The following is a 17,813-nucleotide window of genomic DNA, read 5'->3' on the forward strand; positions in this document are numbered from 1 at the left end:
AATTACACACAAATTACAATTTTGGTAGAAAGGAAAAGCTACACAAATAAATGGTGGCATCTACACAAATAAATGAATACAAAGCCTGTCTGTTTCTTGTTTTCACCTTCTCTATGAAATGTGTTTGTGAGCATGTGCTAAGGGGCAAGAAAAAGACTACAGCTGTCGTTGTGTTAGACAATGAATGACAGATGCTCATGTCGAGACCTGTGGTTTGTCTCTCTTTTACAACACGAACGTCATGTCCTAAACAATCCATTAATGACCACTGCTCAAGGTGAAAACAGCGAGACTGACATCCTACATTTTGCATAGGACATAGAATTTTCACTTAGGTTTGGCACACAATGAAAAAGTGAGAGGGCTAAAGACAAACACTCTCTGTGTGGGTCTTTGTCCGACTGAATTGTAGACAAACAGACAAAAAAACAGCAGTTGCTTGTTTCTAGAAATTGTTCTTTTCTATAATATAACTTCAAATATAATCGTATAACACATAATAACATTTAGACATATTAAAACATTAAAGGGACAGTTCACCCAAAAGTAAAACTTCTGTCATCATTTGCTCACCCTTGAGTTGTTCCAAATCTGTATAAATGTCTTTGCTCTTCTGATGAACACAGAGAAAGATTTTTGGACGAATGCTTGTCACCAAACAGTTCTTGGCCACCATTGACTACCATAGTAGGAAAAATGACAATAATAGTCAAAAGTGCCCCAGAACTGTTTGCTTTCCTAAATTCCTCAAAATATATTATTTAGTGTTCAACAGAACAAAGAAATGTATAAAGCAAATTTTCCTACTATGGTAGCCAAGAACTGTTTGGTTACGAGCATTCTTCCAAATATCTTTCTCTGTGTTCATCAGAACAAATAAATTTACACAGATTTGGAACAACTTGAGGGTGAGTAAATGATGACAGAATTTTCTTTTTTGGGCGAACTGTTCCTTTAAACCAGTTTTTTTTAATCAAAAAAGAAAGAAAAATAGAAAACGAAATAAAGTCAGAGGGGAACAACACATCAAATCGGGAAGAGGACCTATATAGGTAATCTGCAGTTTACCAGGACAAAATGAAGGCTTATCTTTTCTACCACTTCCTAGCGCACAACAGACCAATCAGCGCGGATTACATAGGCGCTTGCAGCAACACGCCCCGCCCTCACCTTTACAAACCAGCCAATCGGGGCGCTCCGTGGGGAGATTGACTCCAAACAGGGAGGCCGAACCAAAGCCAGGTAACCAAGAAAAAAAAGAGAGACAGCGAGAAAAGCCTTCAGGGCTTGTTATGGGGTTAGCGTGAGACGAACCAGGACTATTTTCTGCCGTCTTTACCAGTCAAACCAGTAACTCTGGATAGAGAACGCACAAGTACCGCAACAGGTAGAGTCTCCTGCCGCACTCTCTGTCGTGTCTCTCTCCCTGGAGTAATCTTCTGTCCTTCCTCGTGTACTACAATTGAATTTCCATTTCTTTTGTTTGCTTCTCTTGGAGAAAGGTGAACCCTCGTGTTACTGTTTTATTTGATCTTTGCTCTTAATTGTAGTTTTTACCCTTGTGGTCCCTGATGGCTTCGCACAGTGATACTCTGGTGGTGTTCTTTGGGGCAACAGCTGGTGCAAATGGGGGTAAACTGGGGTCGGATGAGAGGGAATTAATTCTCTTGGTGTGGCAAATTGTGGATCTACATGAGAAGAAGGTACGGACCTTTTGACCCCGTTTTGAGGCTAGTCACCTCGTAATGGTTACACTGTTCTAGCGTTAGAAATCACCTTGACAGCTGACATAAACCAACAAGGTACGCTTTCTCAAAGTTACAATGTTACAGCTTCTACGACGCTAGGTTATGCTTACATCAGAATTAACGCTTCGTTTATTTATTTGGCTACTTCATTTAAATGATATGGTGTAATAAGGTGTTTTGAAGAAGCCTCGAGAGACGAAAGCGTGTCATGGTTGGTGCATGTCATCGCCTGTAGGTCAGTAACCCTGCCGTGTCTGCTTTGCATTTACACCGACACGCAAACACAAACACACCGCCCGAGATACCATCATCGTGTTAGTGATCCAAAACTGGATTTTGAGCTGTCTACCTTTCTGTGCACGTGGGGAGCGGAAACATTGCGCGGCCGGTTGAAAGAGTTGATATTGTTAACAGGTGGGCAAACTTCAGCGGCGTCTGGTGAAGCCGGACAGTGTGGATCTCACAGAGCAGTGTAAGGAGGAGACCAGACTCACTGCAGAGGAACTGTGTAAGGCCGAAGAACCACTGGAGAGCATCCTACAACAGGTGAGAGAGACGTCTGTATCCGTACAGTCGCCCACCGCTATGTGTACAGTGTATGTGTATGGCCTGTTTGTTTTCTACTTGATGAAATGACTAAAAAACCATCAAGGCTCAGCATCCTAGCAAATGGGTTAGAGTTATTTTTTTACACATTCTTTATTAAATTTAAAATGGTTTTAAAGTTGGAAAACCAACCAGTTTTTGCAATTAAAATGTTAATTATAGACCCAATGCAGTTTAATTCAACTGTATTATTATAGCACTTTTCACAATTTGCATTTTTCCAAAGCAGCTTTCACAAAAAACACATTTTGAAACAAACGGTAAGACATAAGACATAAAACAGAATAGAAATAAGGAAAAAATTATAAAATATGTGTAATACATGTACGCGCCAAAGAAGTTGTTTTTCCATGTGATTTGTGCACATATAATTGCAGTATGTCAATGTATAGAAATGTTTTGCTGGGCTCATCAGTGTAATAATGTGTGTGTGGTTTGGGTGTGGTAATGAAGGCACAAGCACGTTGCTCCAGGGGAGAGTGCAGGTCTAGTCATGTTTTGGACTGATGTGTTCAGCAGACATCTGGAACACGGAATGTTTACCTGCTGTGAATGCACCTATACCTGAAAGCCGTACATTTCAGCAGCGTGAGGGAGCGTGAGTGATACAAATATAAGGGGACGAACGGAATAAGCAGAGAAAATGGAGCCAGTTCCTTTTCTCCCGTTTGGTATCCGTGTTAGCCGCATTATCGAGCAGGATACGGATAGTTTCGGGTTCCTCCTGAGTTCTGCAGGTATGTTTTGACAAAGGGCGGTTGTTGCCAAACGTGTTTCTCAACCCTGACATGGAGAGAATTTGTTTGTACTTTGTAAGCCTGTTCCCACCCCCCACTGCTTCACACCATCTCATTACTGTGCCACAGAAGGAATTTAGAATAAGCGCTCAGTTGTGGGATTGTTTTGTGGCTACTCTAAGCATGTATTGTAATGATTGGCAATTTCAATACATTTTATTTATTAAAGTGCAATGAAAAGACTTTAAGCCCCGGTTACACAGACAAGACTAAAATGAATGTTTGACCTGTCTTAACTGAAAGTAACTCGCCCAGAAATATCTTAAAATATATCAGTGCCATTGTTTTGACTCAAGATGCACACCAGTAATGTGTTCTTCTAAGGCATTTTTATAAAAGCCACATAAATATCTTAATTCAACTAAGGCATAGTCCTGGTTTAAACTAAGCCGTGTCTGTGAAACCGGGCCTAAATGTTTATTCCAAGCGGGACACTTTCGCTTCTTCACATTTGAGTTGTAGTGCACACTTCATGCATTCACTTAGTGATATTTGCATGCTATCACTATTCGGTTGTAGCCTATCCCTAAAGGGCTCTGTAAATATTAACTAGTGAAATCAATTTGTCCCGGCCACCTTTCAGATAGATAGAAAGTTGGCTGAAGTCGATTTTTATTCTTGTGGTTGTCCTTCCTTACAAATTCATATAAGTAGAAATAAATCGATTTATTATTTATTAAAAATAAAATGATTCCTTCTCAGATAGGAGTGTGAATAAAAGAGAATAAAACTAAGATGAATGATTTACCCGAGAGTCTTTTCCGTCTCATTTCCACTGAGCTCTATTTTAACTTGTCATGTCTCGCACACTGGGCTGGAAAACAAGTTAACAACAGGTATTTAGGAGGATGTACGTAATGTGGCTCATCCTTTCTTACTCGCAGATTTGAGTCAAAGCTGTTTTTCAGGGCTTTGATGGTTTCTTTTCTGCTGTTTCATACAGGGCTGCTGTGTCAACAGCGGAACAATAAGGAAAAGAGTTCACTGGATATATCACTTTGGCTTTACACCTGCTTATGGAGGCTAATGCTGTGGGAATAAAGGGAAGCTAACGCACCTGTGTGTGTTTGTGAGTTACTGTGGCTGAGGGAAATTTTATTAAGACTTTATGAAGAATTCATTTTGTTCGTGAAATAAGTGCGTTTGTCAGAGAAAGCTTGGGTGTGTGTGTTTGTGAGCTACCAGAGTGCAGAGCAGCCTGGCAGATGCGTGTCAGTACCTGTATGTGATGAGCTGAGTGCTTTATTTCTCCACAGACTGTCAGTGCTCAGGGAGGATTCTGGGAAATGCACACAGACGCTAGAATGTATAAGATGAGTGACGCGTTCATCCGTTCTTTCATTCAGTCTCCGAGCAGAAAAAAACAAACTTTCCATCAGAGAAATGAATAGACGCGTTCAGGGCTCGCCTGTTTTCGGAAATCATCGTACTACAGCTGTATCTGTCCTTTATAAATGTGATCAAACTAAAGACTCTTCAAAGATATGAAGTATGCAATACTACTCTATAGGTACTCAAGATTAATATGAGATTGGCAGAAACTGCGTGTGTTACATCTGCTTTAAAATATCTTCTTTTGTGTTTCATAGACTAAAGAGTCATTTCAAAGATAATAGATATTAAAGAGATGCACCACTGCCATAACAATGAAAGGAGAGGAAACTTAAGAAACAAAAGTTTTTGTACAGTTCATGTCAGGTTTACTTATTGATTGGAAATTTGCTCTGTAATTCAGATTTTTGCCAGATATTTTAGAAATCAGATTTTAGAAACCAGATAATTGTGTTACTATGACATAAATAGCTGCTCGGTGGCGTTGCAAACATGCCCACCGAGTGACACGACTTTCGTAAACAGACGTTGGTCTTACAGGGTGAATAAATGATTACAGAACTTTTATTTTCGAGTGAACTATCCCTTTAAAAGAGCAAATTGGGGGTTTAAATATCTTGGGTATGATTTAAAGCAAATTACTTTAGGATTAAAAGTGAATACTAAGGACATGCCACAAAAGATGACACAATAATAAGTAATATTTTATGTGAGTGACTTGAATGAATTAGATAGTAAGTATTAGGCAAGATATTACACCGCATTTAGAGCGACTCTTTGTATGGCTTTCCCTTCCTGCATTGCCCTGTGAAGGCACCAAAATGGCAATTGGAATTCGCCCTTTCTGTACACACACACACTAAGCAAACAGGCTGAACAGGAGAGATTGATTGATCATGTAACCCAAAGATCAAATTTCTCTCTTACTCTGTTTTGCAGTGGAGAATGTGAAACTGAAACTTGCGTGTCCCAGTCGAAACACAGCAAAATATTGCTCTTCGTGTTCGTTTCAGTACTTCGGAGCGTGATTTACTCTATCTTGGAGTTTGATCTTCTATCTCGCAGTCACTAGGTGTTGTCACCAGGGTGTGTCTCTGTTTTAGCAGAACGTTTGCGTTGAAGAATTTAATGCGATTACTAATTTGTGCAAGGTGGGGCTGTGCAACGAAAACAGTCATTTGCACACAACACACACAAAAAATCTCACGGAGTGCAGTGCTAAACAAATGCATTTTATGGCAGAAGATTGCCATGTCAATACAGGGCTATTCTGAGACTTTTGGTAAACCTGTAATGACTATTTGAATCCTTGTATTAAGATGAGGTAAGGCTGGTTATAAAGCAAAACCTCACAGCTCAGGTCCCTGTAAAATTGATGAATGAAGTTATTTTTTAGATTACTCAGTCTGAAGACAGGCAATGTTGGGTTATGTTGTCAACATAAATTAGACCATAAAAGTATACAGAATCTTTTTTCCATTGCGTGCTAGAATGAGGCAAGTAGAATAACAGTTCCATAATAATAACATAAATCCACTAATCTGGAGTTAAAATGAACAATCATGTCAGATATCAGGCTTTTCAGATATCTGATTCTCCTCTTAGATCCTGCTGTTCTGAGCCTGTATCAGTTGAATTTCTTGATAATATTTGCGTGTTAAAGGGATATTTCACTACTAAATCAAAAGTTCCCCATGTTTTACTCACCCTCAAGGCATCCTAACTGAATATGGTTTTCTTCTGGAAGAATAATACAGTCAGAGTTATAAAACCATGTATCATTTTGCTTCCAAGCGGTAGAATGGGAGTGAACGGTGCATTTTTCGTTTTCAGCCAATAGGATAGCGTCTATTCTGGCGGGAGATTTTGTCACCGTCATTTGTCGGAAGAACAAGCCTCTGGTTCACATGCATTCGAGAGATGACGGAAGCTAGACATCATCCTTAATAGCGCTGTCAATATGGATATTTCTCCTAAACAAACGCATCGATTTGCTTCAGAAGACCTTTGTTAAGACCACAGAGCAGTGTCGAGCAGTTCTTTTATCGATGGATGCACTTTTTGGAGCTTCAAAAAATCAACATCGCTTGGAAGCAAAACGATACATGGTATTATAACTCTGACTGGATATTTCTTCAAGAAGAAAACCATATTCAGTTAGGATGCATTGAGGGTGAGTAAAACATGGGGAAATCTTGATTTGGTAGTGAAATATCCCTTTAAACAGCCATGTGATAGATGCCATTTATACGACGTCTGCAAAATGTGGATTTGCTGCACCAATAAGACCAGCGGAGACACACTTTACATTCGCCAGACTTTAAACAAACATATACGTCGACCAACAGTATTAAAAAGCACTTTTGCCTTCTAACTGTGCATGTGTATGTGCCAAGGCACGTCCTGTATCTTTACACAACAAGATCGCCATCCACTGGCCTGGTGTGCATACTACAGCGTTTTTATCCGTTTTCCTGGATCTGTGTAAATGCAGACCGTTTTGATAACACTGTCATATGTAAGTGAAACTTTTCAAAAACGCAAAGGAGAAACTTTTCCGTTTTTCATCGTGTAAACGTGGCCTTAGATACAGGATTTTTTTTATCCCAGCATCTCGGAGACATATCCTCTCTTTCCAAAGCCTAAGGTTTTCTCAGTCTTGTTGAAATGTTTTATGCATGAGCTTTTCTTGCACATTATACAATATTTCCCTGATTTAGTTGTCTCTTGTAGATTTAGTTTTTTGGTGTTTATCATTTAAATCGTTTAAAAATTCTGTAATAAAACATTTTTATTTTATGAAAGGCACTTTGAAAATTGTACGAAGCTAATAAAATAGCTGATATGTGCATGTTCGTAGATGTGACTGCCATTAAATTAGTTGAATTCTAAGTAATTCCAAATATAATAGATATGAACAAGATGCACCACTATTATTACGAATGGGGAGGGAATGCAATGCACAATATGGACACCCAAGCGAAGTCCCACCTTCCTGTATAAAAGAGCCAATTGTCAATCGATAAAGAATGACAATACTCTGGGGCTCTACATGGAGTACCAACCTGAGCTCATGAGCAGCTGAGAGCCAAAAACACATTGAAAAAACGTAGGTGTATGTGGGAGCCCCAAAGCTAAGAATGAGCAGGTGCTGTTTGTAAAGCTTTGCATTTTTGTCATCTATGTTGCTGGTCACGTGTCCCGCTTTATCTGAAATGGCAGCGGCCACGGCTCACTTCCTGTATTTTCACCAAACCAGTCTGACCTGCTGCTTAATCTGCAAAACAAGCAGACGCACGCGCACACACAGGGAACCCCGTGTGCGTGCCTTACAACGTACTAAGGATGACCTCTGTAGTGCCCTTGACATTCAAAGCTGTCGATTTGAGAATCTGAATACACAAACAAGTTGATCTGTTTCTTGTAGGTTTATCTGATGCTGTGATTGTCATTGCGTAGAATGGAAATAAATCTCATTGTTGATTTGTTCCTATTCTTTGTTTCTTTAGTTTCACCAGTCTGTATCAGCTGAACTCAAGTCTTTGGGCAGAAGCTCATACACGCTGTGTGTGGACGGCCCACTGCTTATCCAACAGGTGCTTCACCCTGAGGCCTCCAAAAAGGTAAATCCACAACCACTCTTTCATCCTTATTGGGATAATATTTCCAGTATCTCAAGCACGAAGTACTTCATTTTATTATAGCAAAAAAGCGCATGAGCTGTCAGTTGTGGTGTCATCTGTTGAGCACAAACATGTTTTAATCTTCACTGGAATGCTGGCACTTTCAGTCCTTTATCCCTCTTCAGCGCACGCTGCTCCCTGCCCATCCCTCGGGCTCCTCCTGAGCATATTTTCCTTCGCAAATCCCCCTCATTTGCCTGTGTGTGTTGTAGAATCTGGTCTTGCCGGAGTGTTTCTACTCGTTTGTGGACTTGAGGAAAGAGTATCACAAATGCTGCCCCAACGCAGGCGCCGTCAAAGATCTCACTCTGCCCTCCATGCTGGACTGTATCCTGCCTCTGAAACTAGTTTTACTGTGCTTTATATAACCGATCTAATGACTTGAGCATAGCGCTTGATGCGTAACATTCATATTGATCCATTACATTCTTTTTATCAGCATCAAATCTACTGTGAATTGAAATGAGATTTGAGTGTTTAAAAGAACGAAAGAGGGAAAATGAAAATGTTTAGACTTCAGTGGTTCAGTATGAATATGTGTATACCATGTTTGTATTGCTGTTTGTGCCTTGACCTTGTTCTCAGATGTGTGTGTTCCCGAGGTGGTGGATCTGGAGGCAGGAGTGAGGGAGGTGAAGAACATGGGCCTGCTATTGTTGCACCTCCTGGCTGAACCTTACAGTGAGTTACACAGCATGATAAATTCATCCTTTACACGCCAACAGAACAATCATATCTACATTCACATTTGAAGCGCACAACACTGCATGTTACATTTGCTCTTTTAACTTTTATTCTTTGTAGATCACTCATTCTCAGATTATGAGGTTGTCAACTACAAGTTTGAATCCGGACCGTGGTATGTACTCAATACTACTGATATACTTAAAGTGACAAACAATAGAGGCATGCTTTCATTTTTTTTGTATGCTGTAAGGGAGTGTCCATCAGCCCTGCTGGTGCCCAGTAGTCTCATGTTGATTTTGGCATTCCATTATGAATATTACTTGTTAAAAACTGTAAGGGCTGCTGGGGATGTGTGATGGTTACCTGTGTGTCTGCATGTGTTTTCAGCAGTAAAACGGAGGCTGTGGATAGCGAGACGGTCATCAGAGCCCGCGGGTTGCCATGGCAGTCTTCTGATCAGGACATCGCTCGCTTCTTCAAGGGTCTCAACATTGCCAAGTGAGATTACAGCACAGTGTAGCACTGAGATGCACACTCACAACGACACAGAGCGTGCTCAGGACTGACCCTTAAGTGCACATTAACAGTGTAATGTAAAACCTTACTGAGACTCTGAAGACGAATCCAGACAAATGTTGCATCAAGTAGATTTGCATTCGAGATTCATCAGAAGTGTTTCAATATTGTTACGTTTTACATGTGTTGTACATGTGTCTTATGTATTTTTCTATATCTGTGTGAATCAGAGGCGGCGTTGCTCTGTGTCTAAACGCTCAGGGCCGGAGGAACGGAGAGGCTCTGGTGCGATTCATAAACTCGGAGCACAGAGACATGGCACTGGACAGACATAAACACCACATGGGCAGCAGATACATAGAAGTGAGTTTATTTCCTCACAGCATCCAAACGCATGTGCATAGACATTAATTTGGTAACAGCACTCACATTGGTGACCTAGTCGGCAATCATTAATTTCACAGAAGTATCTTTACATTTATGTAGGATGATTTTATGTAGTAAAAAATGACTTTAGCTAGGTTTTCACACACCTGGTCACATGTATTCTGACATATTTTGAATTGTTATATGTAGATGAGAAGATTTACACAATGTGATTAATACAAATGAAAGTCATGATGGTTGTGCAGTGCGATCCCCTGACGTTATGTTTAACTCTCGTTTCAGGTGTATAAAGCCACAGGAGAGGAGTTTTTGAAAATCGCGGGAGGTGAGAGACATTTTAAATGAATTTAGGAAGACAATGTGATTGGAAGGTTCTCAAGTGTTTTTAGAGCAAACCTCCATCCGCTATTCCCAGGTGTGTGTGTGTGTGTGTGTGTGTGTGCGTGTCTCATTTTTTCCTGCTGGGGAAATGAAAGGCTCTTTGTCAGACCCTTCCTGTTGCTGACTCATGTTGGTCAGGTAGAGAGGGAAACTCTACTCTGCTTCCCTCCTGCCCCCCTCTGTGTCCAGGCCAAGAAGAGAGAGAGCTCTTCCCTTAGGGAGGAAGATGGGTCAGGTGCCTCTGAAAAGCCTCACACGCAGCAGGTGTAAAAGACCAGCGGCTCGCCTAGATATAATTACACCCGCGTGTGTTGATGCGTCTGCTGAAAGCTTTTAGAGTAGTTGAAAGCCTCCAGAGTGGATGTTCTGACATTCTGTACCTTTTGTGGCCCTCAAATGGAGTTACACTGCTTGCGTGTGGGTACTCTGTTGAAGATTAAAGCAGTCACTTTATACTGTAATCATGCCTATAATATTTTTCTTACTTGACAGGCACATCCAATGAGGTTGCTCAGTTTCTTTCTAAAGAGAACCAGATGATTATCCGAATGCGGGGGCTTCCGTTCACTGCAACTCCTCAGGATGTTCTGGGTTTCCTGGGGCCGGAGAGCCCAGTGACGGACGGGATGGAGGGACTTCTGTTTGTAAAGTACCCGGATGGACGTCCCACAGGGGATGCGTTCGTTCTCTTTGCCTGTGAAGAATATGCCCAAAATGCCCTGAAGAAGCACAAACAAATCCTGGGCAAGAGATACATCGAGCTGTTTCGCAGTACTGCAGCTGAGGTCCAGCAGGTACACACGAACCCTTATTTAATCGGGAATGACATAAAAATCTTATTAAGCGTCAGTCAGTGTTGCCAGGTCCACTTAAAAAGAACTTTCTTGGGGTGGTTTTGTCACCCAGTGATAAAACAGGGAAGTTGCATGTCATTGTCAGTCAAATATTTCAACTTTATTTTGTTGTCTGTTATAAGATCTGGTAACGCTGCCCTTGGCTATAATGAAATGACTATAATGCAAAATATAGTATTTTCTTCCTGTCACATGTATAGGGTGTTATGAGGTGGGATTTTCTTGGGTGTCTGGTTAAAAGAAACTACCTGTCATTACAGTGGATTGGGTAATGTTTTTCTTGTCCAGAATAGTTGTCATTGTTTTTTTCCTCTGTGTGTTTTCAAACTAGGTATTGAACCGCTACATGTCCACTCCACTGATCTCCACTCTTCCTCCTCCTCCTGCTCCAATCATGTCTTTGCCTGTTCTGGCCACGCCTCCCTACATCGCCACTGGCAGCTCACGAGACTGCGTCAGACTGAGAGGTCTGCCCTACACCGCTGCCATCGAAGAGATCCTGGAGTTTATGGGGGAACACACCATTGACATCAAACCACACGGAGTGCACATGGTCCTTAACCAGCAGGTGATATAGAGCGAGAGGGACACGACTTTATAATGTCAGATAATAGACACGGGCCACAATCGTCAACTAGTCATCCTACAAAAAACTAGTGCCATCCCTGTCAGATACATGCTCAAAATCAGACATTTCCAGAATGATTTCTGACCACTTTTTCGGGTCATCTTCTAGGGTCGTCCATCCGGTGATGCCTTCATTCAGATGAGGTCGGCAGACCGTGCGTTCATGGTGTCTCAGAAGTGCCACAAGAAGATGATGAAGGACCGGTATGTGGAGGTGTTCCAGTGCTCCACCGAAGAGATGAGCTTTGTACTGATGGGGGGAACTCTGAACCGCAGCGGCCTTTCACCACCTCCCTGCAAACTGCCCTGTAAGAGAGACTCCACCCCCTGTCCTACCTGAACCTTTACTATCAGCCAAATGCACCCGCTCTGAGCCATAAACCTGGGATTTGTGTTATGTTAAGTCCTTGTAGAAAGAGATAAGATGAACCATGGTAGTAATAGTTAGTATTCAGCGTGAGCCAGCGGCTGTAATCTGGTCCCGCTCAAGAGATGCAGATTCGTGTTTGTGTGCCTCTACTGTTCTAGTCGGCTGCTATCAGCTCGGCTCTTTGATATCAGATTTCGTTTATCTGAAAGAAAACAGCGCGATCACCTCGGTCACCGATCTAAAGGTGCAACTTTTTGGCATTTAGAAAGAGCAGGACTGTAGCGGCACTAAAGGAAAGGCTGTTTACTTGGTGATTTGATCTGCTTGTCTGACCTTGGCTTGAGAATGGGCCGTATGTGCTCACGCCACCCCAGAGGAGACTGTAGTAGTCCCTGTGCCAGCTGAGCAAAGTGTACATGACATTCACACACTCTGTGTATATGTTTGTGTGAGAGTGAATTGCATGCCCAAATTACCCTTTATAAACTATTGGTATTTTTAAAGGGATAGTTCATCCAAAAATGAAAATTCATTCAGCATTAACTCATCCTCATGTCATTTCAAACTTGTATGACCAAACAACATTGGCCCCTATCACACAACACGGAGACATTTCTCAAAATATCTTCTTTTCCTAAATGTTTTGTCCTCGCTCAGGTCTCTCTCCACCAGCCTACGCTGCTTTTCCTGCAACCACAGCTATGCTTCCCAACGAGGCTGCATTGTATCAGCCCCCCCTGCTGGCCACTCCAAGAACTCCACAGCCCCCAACACACAGCCCTGGGCCCACTTTAGCCTACTACTCCCCACAGCCACATTTGTACATGAATATGAATATGAACTACACTGCCTACTATCCCAGGTATAATAAGTACACATGTGGTGTGGTCCGTAAACATTAAGTCCCATTTTCTACATATATAAAGAATTGACTTTAGGCTCTCCCCTTTCTTTTTTTCAGTCCACCGGTCTCTCCCTCCACCGTGAGTTATTTTGCAGCCCCACCGGGTTCAGTAGCAGCAGCTGTTGCCGCCCAGCCAACCCCTACCATCCTGTCCCCTCAACCTGGAGCGCTGGTGCGAATGCAGGGCCTGCCATACAACGCCGGGGTCAAAGACATCCTCAGCTTCTTTCAGGGATATCAGGTGACTCTTCATTCCAATATTCACTCCTTATTCAAAGGAATTCGAGGAATAAAGTTTCCTGAGCAGTATATACAGTTTAACTGGGATTCAGTCTGCTCATGTGTGCCGTGTTGTTTTTGTTGAAAGTGCAGTTCTGATATTACAGTACAACTCTCAGAATAAACACATGCGTGTTTTTTGTAGGCTCTTTGCGATTAAATCGTGACTGTTTGTCTCTTTTTGACAAATCTTATAAACAGAACTATTCAAAAGTCACAAGTTATTTAGCACTCCTTAATTTCAAAAGTTTTCTCGTAACAACTTATATTATAAGCAGCATAATTTTAATAACATTTTTGCCTTGATGACAACATGTAATTTTGCTGGCATTGACTCCACCAGTTTGTGCAAAACATCTATGTCAGTGGTTCCCAAACCTGGGGGTGGGACCCCAAGAGGGGGTGTGACAAGGCATTCTTTTTGAATAATATTTAGTTTCTTATATCCTACTGCTTGCTGTTAAGAGCTGGCTTAAAAAACCATACGCTTGTACTTTCTCTGCATGCACAAATGGAATCATATTATATTGAAATCAAACCAATTGAATTCAATAAATATTATATGAGTTTGCAGGGAAAGGATGTTTCATGAGTGTCTTTATGTGGGTGTATGTAGGTGGTGAGGATCCGGTGGGGCTCGAAAACATGTTTCTCTACAAAACGTTTGGGAAGCACTGATCCATGTTATTCCAGAATGATCTGTGAATGTTTCATAGAGCGTCTTCTATGTAATCTGAGTTTTTGTACTAAAGTACAAAATTTGCTAATTTGGTTCGAGACCAAAATATCCACCATATCTATTATGCATATTTATCTTACTACTTTCTAATTCGATAATTATATAATACCATTTCTTAAGTTACCAAAACATAGATTTGTGGCGTGAACGCAGATTTATACAGCAGTTCTCTAGGATAGCGTTTTGCTCAATCATTTTGTCCCTCCTCTTCCCCACCTCTCATTAGCTGACACCTGAGTAGGCGGAGTCTTCAGAGGACGGTATGACACCCACTGTACACTCAGAGGAGGGAAGAGGGTTGTTAAAGATGGAAGGATGGTTAGACGGACGTGAATGATGCTTTGTTATGGGCACGGGTCTGTTTGTGCTTCCTCTCTCACATCTAGTCCAGGACATTTTTCCAGTAGCTGTGATTGTTTATATTTTTGTGGGATGGGAGAGGGTGAAACCGTCTTCAGCATGCAGTGTGTCTGCCCTGCCCTCTGAGGTCTGAGCTGTGCGTGTATCTGATGTGTTCACAAAGCGTATCACGGTGGCGCGTGTGTGAGAAGCTGAATTCAGGTTTGACTTCCGGCTGAACTGATGAAATTGATCTGAGCCCAGTTCACCCTCCAAGTGTGCTTTTAACCTCTCTGACAAAATGCACACTACAGGGCTCTGTGTGCGGGAAGTGTTTCTTTTTGGCAGGTGGTCTAAACCCCCTTTCTCTTTATCTATAGTGAATTCAGGCTTTTACATCCTATGTGCAACCTTATATAATGTGTACTTTATTTTTTTCCTTGTTGTGCAGTGTATTTTGGGTGGTGTGTGTTCTGTGTGTTGTTTGTTTTAATGGATAGGTTTGGGGTATACTGGTGTCACCTCTTGTGTTGTGCTATATGGGAACATAACAACTTGTGTTTGGAGCCTTTTTTATATATCAAAAGTGAAAATGGTGTTTGTAACTCTAATATCTCCATATATTAATATGCCATTTTTGTCACCTTTAGTAATAAAGCTATTAAATAGGGGTGTGAATATGTGCTACAGTTTGATTCAATAATAATTCAATTATATTATTAATGAAATTATCATTATATTACTAAAATCCATTAACAATACGTCCAAGTGATGCATTTTTACACCCCCTGTTTACTGTGACTTATGAACACCGCTGAGAAAAGTGCGGACTGTTCAGTTTAAAGTTTACCCCAAATTAAAATTCTGTCATCATTTACTCACCCTCTTGTCATTTCAAACCCATATGACTTTCTTCAAAATATCTTCTTTTTTGTTCAGCGGAAGAAAGAATGTTGGTAACCGAACAGTGGCGGTACCCATTCACTTCTATTGTATGGACACCAAACCAATGCAAGTGAATCGGTGCCAGCGCTGATCAGTTACCAACATTCTTCAAAATATCTTCTTTTGTGTTCTGTGGTAGGAAGAAAGTCATACAGGTTTGAAATGACAAGGCAGTGAATAAATAATGACAGAATTTGCTTTTTTTTGGTCGTGGAGTACTGACTGTGGCTCATTGTGCTGTAGTATGTTCCTGAAGACTACAGCAGCTTGGTTGGAGTGAGTGATCAGGGCCGGAGTCTGATTCAGTCTAAAGAATGGCTGTGTCTGTAGGGGGAGCTCCTTCAGGTAAGGTCCCACGATGCCCCCCGACCTGAACCTGTCGCTTGTGCATGGACTAAAACACTTAACTCCTCCCCTCACTTCCGTTGGTCTGGGGTTGCCTCCAATCAGAAGTGGAATCCATTAATGCTCTGTTTTTTTTTTTGCATCAAATATCTAACACACTTTCTCTTTGTTTTAGTAGTTTTAGTAGTCCTAATCTGCTTGAATAATCTGTATGCTGCTGTTGGGTTGTATGATTGGTTCGGGGTGTTTGTTGGGAAGTAATAACTGCTCTTAATGTACTGCAGGTCTTCTTTGCCTTTATAAGGGTTTCTTGAAGGGATAGTTCACCCAGAAATCTAAAGTCTGCCATTATTTACTCACCCTTATGTTTTTTTCAAACCTTTCAAACAAAAGATATTTTGAAGAATTATGGTAACTAAACAACATTGGCCCCTTATTGACTTCCATTGTATGGACACAAAACCACGCAGACATTTCTCAAGACATCTTCTTTTGTGTTCCGCTGAAGAAAGAGTCATACACAGGTATTGAATGACGTGAGGGTGAATAAATGCAGGATTTTCACGTTTAGGTGAATTATCTCTTTAAATCGTGACCGAATAGATTTTTTAAACTAAACTTCTGTTTGTTCATGTTTAATGCAGGAATGCTTTAATAATACCTGATTAACTCAAATCCTTTGTTTACGTAGCACTTCTGTTTCTAAACATGTGGAGGGATCTTAACCCATTACAATGCATCCCACCGGTGGCATGTTTTGTAATAACTTTCGTGTGTGTGTGTAGCTCCAGGCGGACTCCGTGCTCGTGCTGTATAATTGGAGTGGTCAGCGCAGCGGGGAGGCACTGGTGACTTTCCCCAGCGAGACGGCGGCGAGACAGGCCATAGCTGAACGCTCCAATCTTCCCCTCGCCGGTCACCCCATCCGCCTGATCTGCTGCGAGTGACCAAACACGGACCGCTACACCTACAGAGGGAGGACCGCACTTGATCCGTCTCACCCCCTTTCTCCCTCATTACCTGTCTTTGGCTTGCAGACAGTCCCTCTGTTTCTGACGCAAAGCAGTAGTTTAGGAAGGGACCTGACACAGAAACGCTGTATATATGTTTATATATATTCTCACAAGTGAAACATCCGAGCAACAGTGCCTTGCTGCTTATTCACATGAGAGTGCGTGTGCGACAGACATAGAGAGCAATTGCATGCATGCTTTACTCCGTTCGTTTTCGTCCGTCTTTTGATGTCAAGAAATCTTCTATCCTAATTCAGGCCTTACTGTATGTGTATAACATTGCCAGCCATTAGTTTATGGAACAACGACGTCAGCAGAAGTTCTTCCAGCATTTATATTATATGTGTTAATATCGTTCCTGAAGCACTTGGCAGTGCAGTACACTAATGTTAGGCCTTCTTAGTCTTTGTCTTGTGCTAGGGAACCAAAACACAATAAAATACTTCATACTGCTGTTACAGATAAAAGGATTGTTTTGGAAGTGCAGTGTGATTGTAAGAAGCCAAATACTGTACATGCTATAAAGACTGTAATGCTGCGTAGGACTTAAAGAGGGCATGATGGGTTTTCTAATGTACCTCTACACTGTTGGACTGAAACAACCTTCAGAGCTGTTTCTTTATTTAATAGAGCTCAGACCAAGTGTGTGCTCCATAGACTCGCATGAACTGATTTTTAGTTTAATCCAGCCGAAAAGGGAACTTTTTATTTAAAGAGAAAAATGAGTTTTGTGTGATCTGCATGCTTGTTCTTTATAGAAAGAGGTGTGTGTTCTGTTGCCCCCATGAGAGATTATGTGCAGTCTGAACCACGCCGTGGCCTCGCCTTGTTTTGGACTTGCAAGAAAATGCAATCTACTTCAGTTCTTTTCTACTGATATCAGGCTGAATCACAATCTTTTTCTTTCACGACTACATTACCCAGAGTGCAATACAGGCTGAACAAACTGGCACACCTCTTTAGAGAAAGAGGGGTAAATTGTTTTTGTTTTCAGAAATGTGTATGTTTTCAGTATGTATGTGTATGTGTGACTCTTAATATGCAACCAATAAATTGATATTGCTCTGCCACAAGCATATCAAATCCTGTTTAAGAGATAATATTTTCCTTTATGTGTAAAGCCAAGGAAAAGCTGTGCTGTTCCAGTGTGTGGTAGTGTGGATTGTGTGTTAAAAATAGAATTGAGAATTTCTTTTTAAACATTAAGTTCTGTGTGAATTAAGAATAAAAAATGGAGTGAATTCTAAAGATGTTTATACTG

At 41.3% G+C, this 17,813-nt stretch overlaps 1 protein-coding gene across 3 annotated transcripts; it reads left to right on the top strand.

Annotated features, from left to right (window-relative positions):
* Positions 1-1,258: 1,258 nt before the first annotated feature.
* Positions 1,259-17,640, top strand: esrp2 (epithelial splicing regulatory protein 2). 3 transcript variants are annotated; one of them, XM_057342610.1, is made up of 17 exons: positions 1,259-1,387; positions 1,551-1,703; positions 2,163-2,294; positions 7,993-8,106; positions 8,379-8,493; positions 8,752-8,847; positions 8,971-9,025; positions 9,241-9,351; positions 9,600-9,732; positions 10,039-10,081; positions 10,630-10,931; positions 11,323-11,559; positions 11,728-11,926; positions 12,646-12,850; positions 12,950-13,133; positions 15,438-15,539; positions 16,325-17,640. In XM_057342610.1, exons 2-16 carry the CDS (start codon positions 1,572-1,574, stop codon positions 15,522-15,524), a joined length of 2,145 nt encoding a protein of 714 aa, XP_057198593.1. In that variant the 5' UTR covers positions 1,259-1,387; positions 1,551-1,571; the 3' UTR covers positions 15,525-15,539; positions 16,325-17,640. The 3 variants fall into 3 exon arrangements, with proteins under 3 accessions (XP_057198593.1, XP_057198600.1, XP_057198609.1); XM_057342617.1 differs by lacking the exon at positions 1,259-1,387 and having other exon boundaries at positions 1,394-1,703; positions 9,244-9,351; XM_057342626.1 differs by lacking the exons at positions 1,259-1,387; positions 16,325-17,640 and adding an exon at positions 14,137-14,170 and having other exon boundaries at positions 1,394-1,703; positions 15,438-15,526.
* Positions 17,641-17,813: the final 173 nt, after the last annotated feature.

This window comes from Triplophysa rosa, linkage group LG1, assembly GCF_024868665.1.
Source record: "Triplophysa rosa linkage group LG1, Trosa_1v2, whole genome shotgun sequence".
Taxonomy (NCBI): domain Eukaryota; kingdom Metazoa; phylum Chordata; class Actinopteri; order Cypriniformes; family Nemacheilidae; genus Triplophysa; species Triplophysa rosa.